At 41.1% G+C, this 12,318-nt stretch overlaps 1 protein-coding gene across 1 annotated transcript in view; it reads left to right on the forward strand.

Moving 5' to 3' along the window:
• proca (protein C (inactivator of coagulation factors Va and VIIIa), a) overlaps positions 1-12,318 on the forward strand; it is a 32,099-nt gene that overhangs the window by 4,597 nt on the left and 15,184 nt on the right. The window contains exons 4-6 of the mRNA XM_016494978.1: positions 461-622; positions 705-729; positions 804-914. Of these exons, the coding sequence (XP_016350464.1) occupies positions 717-729; positions 804-914 (124 nt within the window). The 5' untranslated portion in view covers positions 461-622; positions 705-716. The remainder of the gene's footprint in view (positions 1-460; positions 623-704; positions 730-803; positions 915-12,318) is intronic.

The raw sequence follows: 12,318 nt of genomic DNA on the forward strand, positions 1-12,318 counted from the left end.
CGCGTAAAAAGTCAGTATAAGTCATTATAATCCATGATTATGTCCCCACTGGATGCAACAAATGCCTCGTTTCTAATGGGTTTTAATGTTTTTGTCTCGTCGCTCCGGGACACGGCATCACAATATGGTAAGGGTGTAACAATTCTGTCACACGCTTGAGGAATTCGGCCAATCACAACGCACTGGATAGCTGGCCAATCAGAGCACACCTCACTTTTCAGACCGATGAGCTTTGTAAAAATTGACGCGTTTCAGAAAGGCGGGGCATAGAGGAGAAACAATAATGTACTGTATGTGGAAAATAATGTTTTTTGAACCTTAAACTGCATAAACACATTTAACTACACCAAATACACAAAATAATGTTCTTTTTAGCAACATCATATGACCCCGTTAAAGGCAATTTGGAAACCGTCTGTGTGTTGCTCTGCCTTATCAACCCTGTGTCTATTTTGGTCAGCATTTTCCAACAGCCCAAAAGCACACATGCTCCTGCGTTCAAGAAGAGCCAACACTTTTATGGAGGAAATAAAGCCTCCATCGTTGGAGCGGGAGTGAGTGTAGGGAGGAACTGTGCAATTTTGAAGAAGCAAGGGAAATCTTTAATACGAGGGAAGCCACGGTTGGTCATCTCAGCTTTTTAGTGTATTAATATTTTTTTCCCCCTAAATTATGATCCACTAACTGATCTTTTCATCTTGCAGTTGGAATTCTGGATGGCATATAAAGGTTAGTTATGTCTGTCTTGGAGTTCTTCAAGGCACCATAACTGCTGGTACTCATTAGTTCTTCTGCACCCTTAGATGGAAACCAGTGCGACTCGAATCCATGTGTTCATGGGAAGTGTGTGGACCTGTTACAAGATTACTCCTGCACCTGCAATGCTGGATTTGAAGGGAAACGCTGTGGCCTGCTTGAGCCTCTTGTTTTTGTTTTATATACATTTTACATGTTCAAAAGTTTGTGTCCAAACTTGTTCAAACGTTTTAAAACTATCCAGGGCATTTTTGGGGCTAAAAAATGATTGAAACCTTGCACACATATTGGAATCTGCGGCCATCAGAGCCGGACAGAAGTTCTCGTGGTGGGGAGGGGGTGGGCTGTAGTACACCCTTTTATATAGCCATTTTCAGTGCTCCGCCCAACAGGAAGTTGGCTATTGTAGATTTACTACTATTGTAGGTTTGGAAAACGTATGTGTAACCGGTGTAGTCTGCGTTGTGTTTTTTTATGCATTAATCAGACGGACATCAGATGACGGTTCGACTCTTCTTTAATCTGATAAGACATAAGAGTATGTATATACGGTGTGAATTCACCCTTTTTCGTTTCACTCCCATGCAGAGACAGTGCAGAAAGGGGACATTTCAGCAATGAAATTAATTTAACAACATTAATAACAAAGCAGCATACCTGATAAGACATAAGAGTATGTATATACGGTGTGAATTCACCCTTTTTTCGTTTCTGTAAGACGAATGTAAAGTGCAATGTAATTAGCATGTGCTTCCAGTTCACATCGGACAGAAAAGTGACCAAACATGATAAAAAATACAAAAATAATCAAATATACATGAAAAATAATGTCTCATATATGATTTAGACGACAGATTTAAGTACAAAAGTAATTTAAAAGAAAAAGCTGTAATTGGATTAATCAGAGCTCATTAGAAACCCACCTCTTCCATGCAGAAAGGGAAGAGGAGGTGCAAAGACAGGAAATTAGGATCAACATTGCAGTCAGAAATTTAAAGGGGAAGGTGCACACACACACAGACAGGCATATCAGGTACACATTTGAACATTTTTGTGTAATTCTACATATATGAACATAATACTTTCTATACCTGTTACATTCACCCCCCTAGAATTACACAAAATTATGAGAACATGGGAAAACTCTGTACACAGGTCACAAGAATTACTTGGTCCATACACCAAACAATCAGTGAGGACAATCAGCATTGAAAGCTACCCAACCACAGAATACAAATATGAAAGAAGTTGGCCAAACCTCTACACATGTTGTAGGCATATACAAAGTGCCCATTACACTTTGAATAACTTGGACATTTCGCTTAAACAGAACATGAGAGAATACATGAAATAACACTTAGTATCATTAAAGACAGTGCTATACAATACACAGACCTAAACATGAATAACAGGAGATCCAGACTCCATACCAAGTAAGGTCTCAAGTTGAACCATTGACTCAATTAGTCTACGTACAGGTCTAATTCTACCAAATCCCTACCAAACCTGGTAGTATAGTGATTGCTGGAGTCACAGTGAACTACAGGATCATGTGAATTGTTAGAAACAGGAACAGTAGGTGAAGAGGCACTGGCTACAGTGTCAAAGTCAACAACAGATAAATCATCACGTGCCTCGGAAACAATTTGAGCAGAATGGGATGAGACCCAAGCAGCAACAGGATCTTCATCACATACAGCTACATGAGAAATGACAGAGACTCTGCATGTGACAATTCATCAGTGACTGGCATTGTGGATTCAACCAGATCACATACAGACTGAGAAGGTGTGGAAGATGTACCATTACCAATATTTCCACTGACAGCAAAATCAAACTCAGTCGTGGGCAAAGGGAGAAAGTTAACTGGCAACAAGAGATTCCGATGTACTACATACATCTTTGTACATTATAAATGTGCAAAGATGGGTTGGAAGAAACTATGGAGTACATGGTGGGCTCCCATTTATCGGCAAGCTTCCGTTTACCTCTACAGCCTTTGTTAGCAACGAGAACGTGATCACCAACTGACAAAGGTAAACCCTTGACTCTCTTATTGTACTGATCAGACTGATGTTTCTGTTCTGCAGTAGAGTTCTTTTGAGCCAGCAGCATAGCAGACTGAAGATCTCTGACAAGGGATTGAAATCACGTTGTAATCACAGATGGACTCATCACGAAGGACACTTTGAAACATAAGGTCAACAGGTAATCTTGGCACCCTCCCGAACATCAGGTAAAAAGGAGCAAACCCAGTTGTTTTATGGGCTGTGCAGTTATACACGAATGTCATTGTTTGCACTAACTGTGGCCACTTTTGTTTTGATCTATGAGGAAGGGATCGTAGCATCTACACTGGCAAGATCCAGAAGCTCTGCTATCAGCTCACTCTCAAAACTGGCACCCTGGTCCGAATAGAGATGCTGAGGAAAGGCATAGATGCAGAAGAATCCATCCCATAGTTTCTTAGCAACACTATTAGCAGACTGGTTTCAACAAGGAAAAGCTTGCGCTAGCTTGGTAAAATGATCCATGATTACCAAGACATCCACAGATTTATTGTGCCTATCCTCAGCAGCCCAGAAATCAATGCAAACAAGCTCCAATGGGGCAGTGGTCTTGATGCTCTCCAAGGGTGCTCTTGCCGCTGGCTCTGGAGTTTTACTTAAGACACAACGAGTACAAGTCTTGACGTAATCATGCACATCATGTTCTATCCCAGGCCAATAGAACCTCTGGCGAGCTAAGGAGAGGGTACGTAGCTGACCTTCGTGACCGGCCAAATCATGAACACCAGAAAGAGCTTGCTGTTTCAGGGAATCAGGCAGCACGAACTGAAACTTCTTATGCTTCGTGATTGGATCTTTAATGGCTCTGTAGAAAATGTCATTAAGCAAAAACAGTTTGTCCCACTGCTTCAACAATCTCAAAACACGCAAATCCTCATTCGTACGCTCACGCCTGGAAGGTCTGCACTTTCTGTTGACATAAAAGGCCACCCTTGAAATAACTGAATCATTGTGCTGCTGACTCTGCAATTCAGACCATGAAAAGGCATGGGTTACATCTTGACAGTCGGGAATCAATTAACTCAAGTGATCAGCCAGGGATGTCGCTCTGGATACAGCTCCTGAATCCCAGTCATCACAAAATGACAAAATAGATGACACATCCTCAGCAGTCATGGAAATATCCCTCTCAGAGCTTTGGTTGAGTTCAGTGTCAAGTGTCTGTGGCTGGCATGTAAGACGGAAAGTTTTCTGCACAGAATCATCTTCCATACTGTGTATGTGCTTCAGCCGTTCAGAGTAAGGTTCGGACAGAAGACGTTGACTCACTGGCTTGACGAATGGGTCATGGCTGAGCGCATCTGCCACCACATTCAACCTTCCAGGGACGTACTTGATTTTAAAATTGTATGGGGCAAGCTTTGAAACCCAGCGCTGCTCACATGCATCTAACTTAGGTTTGGTCATGATATACGTGAGCGGGTTGTTATCAGTCCATACAGTGAACTCATGGCCTTTAAGCCAGTGACTGAACTTGTCACAAATGGACCACTTAAGAGCCAAGAACTCCAGTCTGTGTGCAGGGTAATTGGCTTGGCTGCGGCTCAGAGACTTGCTGGCAAAGGCTATGGGACGTGCTTTATCCTCGCCAGTGGGAACTTGAGAAAGCACTGCACCTAGGTCATCCAACGACACGTCAGTGCAGAGAATAAAGGGGCGCTCAAAGTCAGGAGTGGGATGTTGTAAAATTCTGATGTTAAGTCCATAGAGCAGAAAAGAAGATTGCCACCAAGAGCAGCCAGGCAATCTGCCTGATGTGGCAAAGGATGAGCATCCTTGATTATCTTTGCGTTAAGCCAGCGAAAATCAGTACAGACTCTCATAGATCCATCCTTCTTCCAAACCATTAACAAATAAGATGCATATTCGCTGACGGATTTACTAATAATGCATTTTTCTTCCATTTCAGAAAGAAGCTATCTCAACTTTTGGTAGTGGGCGGGAGGTATTCGGCGATAAGGCATGCTCATCGCACAGATGAATTCTGTGTACGAAGTCTTTCGCCTCTCCACAATCAAGTCTGTCTCTGGAGAAAACATCATGATAAGACACTACAAGACTCGCCAAATCCTCCTTTCATGACTTGGAGACTTCACACCCATCGATATCAACGTCCTCCAAACCATACTCGCGCAGCAGCTGCAGCAGCCGCACAGGGTCAACAGATAGAACAGGCTTGGGGAGAGTAGAATCAGTGACATCATGAGGTTTGCACACACTTTGCGTGAGAGAAACATCTTCCACTGCCAGACAAGGGGACACATCTGCCAGCCTGGTGTTACATCAAAGAGTTATCGGAGACTGGGTAGGATTTAGAATCTTCATCGGTACCCATCGATCACCCCACATAGGAGACACTACACGTCCAACAAGAACATGACGGGGTGCTGAACGTAGTGGGTTCAACAATGACGGTGCTACCTGGGGTAATATGAGTGTTGGCAGGTAATTTTCCCCACACAAGGTGCTCACTCCTGGGAAGTAAATGACTGCTTGACAAAGCTTCACTGAGCCAAGTGTTTCAGGTTGAGGAGAACCAGAACAACGGGAAACACAGCTCAAAAGCTTGAGAAACCCTTCACATTCTGGGTTGCTGTTTTGCCAGGAAATTAGTTCCCAGTACTTCTTTTCGGCTTTCATCTTCTGAAGCACACATTTGATGACGTTACTGCCAATAATGAACTCGTCCTTCTGTCCAGGTACTAGTAAAGTAGGTACGATGAACTTAAATCCATAGACTTCGACTTCCAGGTCATACGTGCACTTAGGCTGAATAATAAGTCCACCACTGCCAACGAGGACCACGTTACCAGGAATCACTGAGGGTTGAGGGAGAACTCCATTGGCACACAACTTGGATTCATCTTCCATACTCAGGGTGCAAGCCATACTGTCTGAATCAAGCAAACCCTTCAGTTTGGACTGGCCACCAACAGTCACAGGAGCATAGAACAGATCACTAGCTCCATCAATTTTCTGAGATCCCACATATAGCACTGTTTTGTCGGGTGGCAACAACTTGCAACTATTTACAAAAATGTATTGTGGGTCTGATTCATCATTTAGGGGAAGTTCACCACTGCCCATGCTTACCCCCTCCACACATGGGCTTTTTAGTTTAACTGGGTAGTAGGAGAAAGCGGTTCAAGGCCTGCTGCCTCTCAGGGCAATTACTCTTAAAGTGTCCAGGTTTGAGGCAATTACGACAAAGCCTATGGCGCATGCAGTGAGCATACGTGGTGTGCTCTGTAGACCGACACACTCTACATGTTGAACTCGCACTGGACTTGGGATCTGAAGTTTTGATAGTTCTACCAGGATGAGACGGGGACAGTGAGGCAGTGCATAGCGATAAAACTTTATTCATCATGCATAAAAGGAGATGCGTTGGGGTTGAGCTGACAATCTGAGCATGGTGACTGACCTGATGAGAGTTCGGGCTGTTTGGGATAATTGGGTACAGGATCATCACTGACCGTCACAGTGTTCTGATGGCAAGCGGACACAGGTAAGTAGTGTGTAGTTCTAGCAGAAGCTCTTTTCAGGTTCCTGCCGTGACAATCCAGCCGCACTTGAACCTCGGCACCACTCCACTGTTCAGCAGGCTTGAACTGAAAAGACAAAGCAAGGCCAGGATCTGGACAGTGAGAGACAAACATCATTACAGCTTCAGCTGCTGGGTCTTCAACGCACTTATTGCGCCTACACAAACACTCATCAGCCACATCAATTGCCTTATTTAATCGTATCCAATAGTCCATTGAGCTCTCATCTGTCTTAGGGAGCATGTTGTAAAAGTCAGCCATAGGCATGTTAGAATACATCAACTCACTGAAGTTTCGTTTCAGAATATCAAACACTGTACTAGGGAACACTGTAGCGGTCGGCCCTGGGAAACTGCGCAAGGACACTTTTGACTACATCCCTCGCTTTCCCTGCTAATCTGCTCAAGATAATATCAGAGGCTTCAGTGTCATCAGTGCATTTCTTACTGTTCAAATAACTGTACATCATGTCTTCCCATTCATGCACAGTAAATGAATCACTTTTATCACCCCTAAAGGTGGAGGTGTAACATCGTGTTGGACAATGACATTAAAGCTAGAAGCATCAACACATTAACTTGCTGCACAACTGACTTAGACTGCATTTGGCTGGGCTGTTGTGCTAAATTGAGACTGGCCGAAATGCTCTGACCAATTTTCTGTGCCAAATCAGAAATAATACCCCCTAAAGACTCAGCAGTAATAGCATGATCAGCAGTTGTACGTGTAAAAGGGGTGGAACAAGCAGCTGGGCTCCCTGAAGCACCAATAGCTGAATCAGACATGTGTACATGATCAATTTCTGCATTAAAGAATGCGCTCCCTCTCCCAAAACATTGAGGTGAAACATCAGACATTTTGTCAGTTTGTCATACTCTAGCCCCACTACCCCTGCCTGCTGGGAACATAGCACTGGGTCGTTGCACAGGACTAAGATTGTCCTGACTAACAGTGTCCTCAAACATGACTCAGCATAAATAGTAAACAGAAAAATTTAATAATTGCCTCAGAAAATGGAAATAAAAACACAAATGCACAACCTAGAATGCAGATAAAATATATACTTTGAAGAAATACACTTATTAAGACTCTTTCAAAAGTTCAATATGAAGGATACAATGCTCGACGGTCACTGAAGCGTCCCGCTGTCCTTATCATAAAGTCTCTCTCGATTAATGTGCTTTAACGATGAACGAAAGTCTTCCGGAGAAAAAAAGTCGTTGATCATAAAGTCAACGAAACTCTTTACCATCCCTTTAACAAGCAACAGTCTGTCCCGCGATGTTTGTGTCACACGTGCCCTCCTTATCCACGAGCACCGGGCCGCTGCGAGCGATGGCGGTGAGAAAGATAAAAGAGGAGATCGGCGAAGCAGGCAAGCCTTCACGCAACCACGGCAATCTGCGAAGCGCTGATCTGATGATCCGAAATGGACACGGCACCACCTGTAACTGGTGTAGTCTGCGTTGTGTTTTTTATGCATTAATCAGACGGACATCAGATGACGGTTCGACTCTTCTTTAATCTGATAAGACATAAGAGTATGTATATACTGTGTGAATTCGCCCTTTTTCGTTTCTGTAAGACGAATGTAAAGTGCAATGTAATTAGCATGTGCTTCCAGTTCACATTGGACAGAAAAGTGATCAAACTTGATAAAAAATACCAAAATAATCAAATATACATAAAAATAATGTCTCATATATGATTTAGACGACAGATTTAAGTACAAAAGTAATTTAAAAGAAAAATATGTAATTGGATTAATCAGAGCTCATTAGAAACCCACCTCTCCCATGCAGAGACAGTGCAGAAAGGGAAGAGGAGGTGCAAAGACAGGAAACTTTTCCACGACATTCTAATTTATTGAGATGCACCTGTACTTTCTATACCTGTTACACATGCTCTAGAATTTGATATACTCATTCTAGGGTTTTCATCCAATCTCTACCAAACTCGGACAACATGATCTCAAGACATTGGGGATGCACAATTAGAACAGGATTTTTGATATCTCGAAAGGTTTGGCCGTGGTGAGCTGACAAATTTAATGGGAAAAAAGGGAAACAGGGTGTGTGTTATAACTTAGGCATACATTGTCTGATTTTGATCAAACTTCAGCAGTTTGTTCGTTGTACTGTATGAGGCCGATCACATAGATGTGACTATTATAAGTCAAAGTTATAGTGCCACCAACTGGCAGCAGTATGGAAGTAAAATAATGACTAATGTATTTGAAACAAAAAAGCATGTTGAATTGCACTAATTGAAAAAATAATGCATTGCATTAACAGTGCTTGCATTTTTATGCCTTGTATTTTCAGGGCTTGCATTTTTAGGGGCTGAAATTTAACATTGTTTATTTAAGCTGTCCATATTTCAATTCAAAACATTTCACACACATTTTCATAATTAACAATTCAATAATTCATATTCATCTTCCAGAGTTCACTTCCAAAATATTTAATCTGTTTAAAAATACGATGTATAATATTCGACAGGCAATTTTCAGTCCATTTTATTTCACTTTACAAATTAACTTCCACAAATTCAGTGGTTCAAATTCGGCAGAATATTGGAGAAGAGTCTGGCTGCAGACTTGCACTTGTACTTGCACTCTCAGACACCTGCGCTTCCGAAAGTGACGTCACTTGCAATCTTTTTTTATTTTTTATTTTATTTAATTCATTTTTTGTATTTTTTTTTTATTGAATATCTCAACATTTTACACAAGTAGCCAGGTAGTGAAGACAAGAAAAAAGGAACAAAATTACAATGTCACTTGCAATCGCCACCTGCACTCTCTGATACCTGCGACGTCAGAAGTTATGATTATCAGGGCCAGTATGTATATGCGGAAAAGCTGATTATGACTCAAGAGCTGTGTTTACGTTTAATTCAGCATTTTCGCTGTTACTTGTTTCCCCGTGTAGCCACATGTAAGCAGCTTTCTCTTCCAAAGGAGATTATAATGCTATTTCACCCGACGCTGATATACAGACCTAACATTACATCTAATACATATATTGTTTTCAGTTGCTTAGTTTCCTTAACTTTATATCATGGCTTGTGTGACGCTGAGTTGTAATACTGGGGTTTCCCTCTGACGTCACACTCCAGGATTCGCCAACAACGCTTAACGCGCCTCAATGAACTAATAGAGTGACATGAACAAGACCTCAAATCTCAGTATACACCTTACTGTAGATGCAAACTATACACAGACAAGCAGATAAGGTCAGAGGAACGCAACGCTCTGCATTTACTTTATAATCGCTTTTCTAGCACCGTTAAGTTCGTTTTAGGTTCGATATTCACCGGACATTCGCTTTCCCTTGCCACTGTTCTATAGAGTCGATAGTCCTACAAAGAGATCACTACCACGATTAGTTTTAACAATATGCAACAACTTTATATCGACATAAAAAAAAATATTCAAAACTGCCTACGTGAATTGTAGCTGCACATTACAAGGTTAAAACGACCAATGTATTTTATTTTATTTTATTTTTGGAACATGAAAAAAAAACTTTAGGCGAATTACAGCAATGTTTCTAAGAATATGTATGTACTGTATGTAAAGTAAGGACATTTCAACTGTAGTAAGTCAGTCTGGTCACTAGGAACATACTACAACATTTGGAACATTAAAAGCCTCATTTTGCTGAATTGCTGTAATTTTTTTTCTTAAAAATATTTGTGTACTTATGAAAATATTTGTATACTTAGGGGTAGTATTGTCTAAGGCGAGATATTGGCAATATATATTTAGTCAGTTTGCCCTCTAGGCATTTACTATAGCCCCGCCTGTAAGCATTAAATTGAATGAATTATTGGTCTTAGTTTTATATTGTGAGTTATATTTGCAGACGATCCCTAAAGCAGCCTAGGCGAATATGAAAGTCAAACCTAAAACTAACTTTACCGCACTTGGTTTTCTATGGGAGAAAAAGGCTTAGATGAAACTTTGTGGTTTGTGTTAATATTCTGGACTCATCTGCTTATCTGTATATAGTATATTTGATTAATTAGACACCGAATTTGGTCATTTATAATGAGGCAATAAACCACGTTAAGTGTTTTCTTTATGGGAAATGTTTAACATGCAGTATTCTGGTTTCATCTGCTTGCCGTCTTTAGTTTGCATCATCAATAAGGTGTATACTGAGATCTGAGGTATTTTATATCGCTGTAATAGTTCACTGAGGCACGTTAAGCATTTTTCGTGTAAAGCGTCATTGGGGAATCCTGGAGTGTGACTTATGTGGGAAACCCCAGTATTACAACTCAGCGTCACACAAGTCATGATAGAAAGTTAAAGGGTTAGTTCACCCAAAAATGAAAATTAGGCTGCGTTTTACTCACCCCCGAGGCATCCTAGGTGTATATGACTTTCTTCTTTCAGACGAATCCAGTCAAAGTAAGAAAACTTTGCTTCCTTTGATCCTGTAAACAAACGTTGGTTTTCACAAGACTCACCGGCGCATTCGCAATGCTGACCTCCATTCCGGAACTCCCGGAACTGCTTGTACAACTGTTGGCACAAGCTACATTAAATTGATTATTACGTTTTGAATATGGATATTTTTCTTACAAAAACGCATCGATTCGCTACAGAAAACGGCTCATTTGGACTACAGCATTTGTTTTCCGGGCTTTGTGATATCGCAAAGTGGCCCATTAGAATATTATTAAAAATTATTCCCGCCTACAGAAATTCAAATGGTTGGGGGGTGGGGAGGGGCGAGGGGGGCGTGGCAGTACTGGCCAATCACAACGCACTGGGACAGCTAACCAATCACAACACATTTTGTTTTTCAGAAGGCGGACCTTCATCAAAGCCGGAACTAATCGAGCCGTTTGTGCCAGGATGGGGAGAAAGGTATTTTAATAATGTAAATTATGTGAAAAATAATGCATTTTTCGAACCACCAAGCATGAGAGCATGTTCTAGTACACCCCCAAAACAAAATCAAGACTTTGTAAAAGAGCATAATAGGACCCCTTTAAGGAAACTAAGCAACCGACATCCAATATCTTAGATGTAATGTTAGTTCTGTATATCAGCGATGAGTAAAATAGCATTAAAATCTCGTTTGGAAGAGAAAGCTCCTTGCACGTGGCTTCACGGGGAAACGAGTAACACCGAAGATGCTTCAAACGTAAACACAGGTTTTGAGTCTTAATCAGCTTTTCCGCAAATACATACTGGCCCTGATAATCATAAGTTATATTTGCAGCTTGCTCCATTTCTGCAAATCAGTTTTTGTGAATGAACGACTTGCTCTACCTGTTGCTTTGGTCTCCATCAACACCCGCTTGCGCCACCTGCTGGTGAGTGACTAACAGCAAATGCATATCATGCATCGGTACTCTACTGCGATTCCTGCAGTTCCCGGATGTGCAATGCTGAATTTTCTGCCGAATTTGAACCACTGAATTAGTGGAAGCGAATTTGTAAAGTGAAATTAAATGGACTGAAAATTGCTTGTCAAATATTATACATCGTATTTTTTAACAGATTGAATATTTCGGAAGTGAACTCTGGAAGGTGAATATGAATTATTGAATTTTTGATTATGAAAATGTGTGTGAAATATTTTTAATTTAAATATTGACAGCTTAAAGTCCCCATGAAATAAAGTTTTTTGGGTGTTAGTATCAATATGTTAGTCTTAAGGTTATCTATAAGGCAGTGTGCTCCAAAACAGTGACAAAATTCGCATTTAGAAGATATAAGCATTCAAAGCTTGCAGTTCCTCACTTCCGGCAAAACGGCTCAATTATTTTTTTTGACGTCACATCGTACTTCAGCTTCTCATCAATCTTTCTGTCCAATCAAATGCTCTCACAGACCACAAAATGTATCAGAGCATTTCGAATTCTACACAGAATGCTATATTTTATAGCAATATGGATGAGATTGTGGCTGGCATACCCTGTCAAAT

Source organism: Sinocyclocheilus anshuiensis, unplaced genomic scaffold (assembly GCF_001515605.1).
Source record: "Sinocyclocheilus anshuiensis isolate Anshui unplaced genomic scaffold, SAMN03320099.WGS_v1.1 scaffold606, whole genome shotgun sequence".
Taxonomy (NCBI): domain Eukaryota; kingdom Metazoa; phylum Chordata; class Actinopteri; order Cypriniformes; family Cyprinidae; genus Sinocyclocheilus; species Sinocyclocheilus anshuiensis.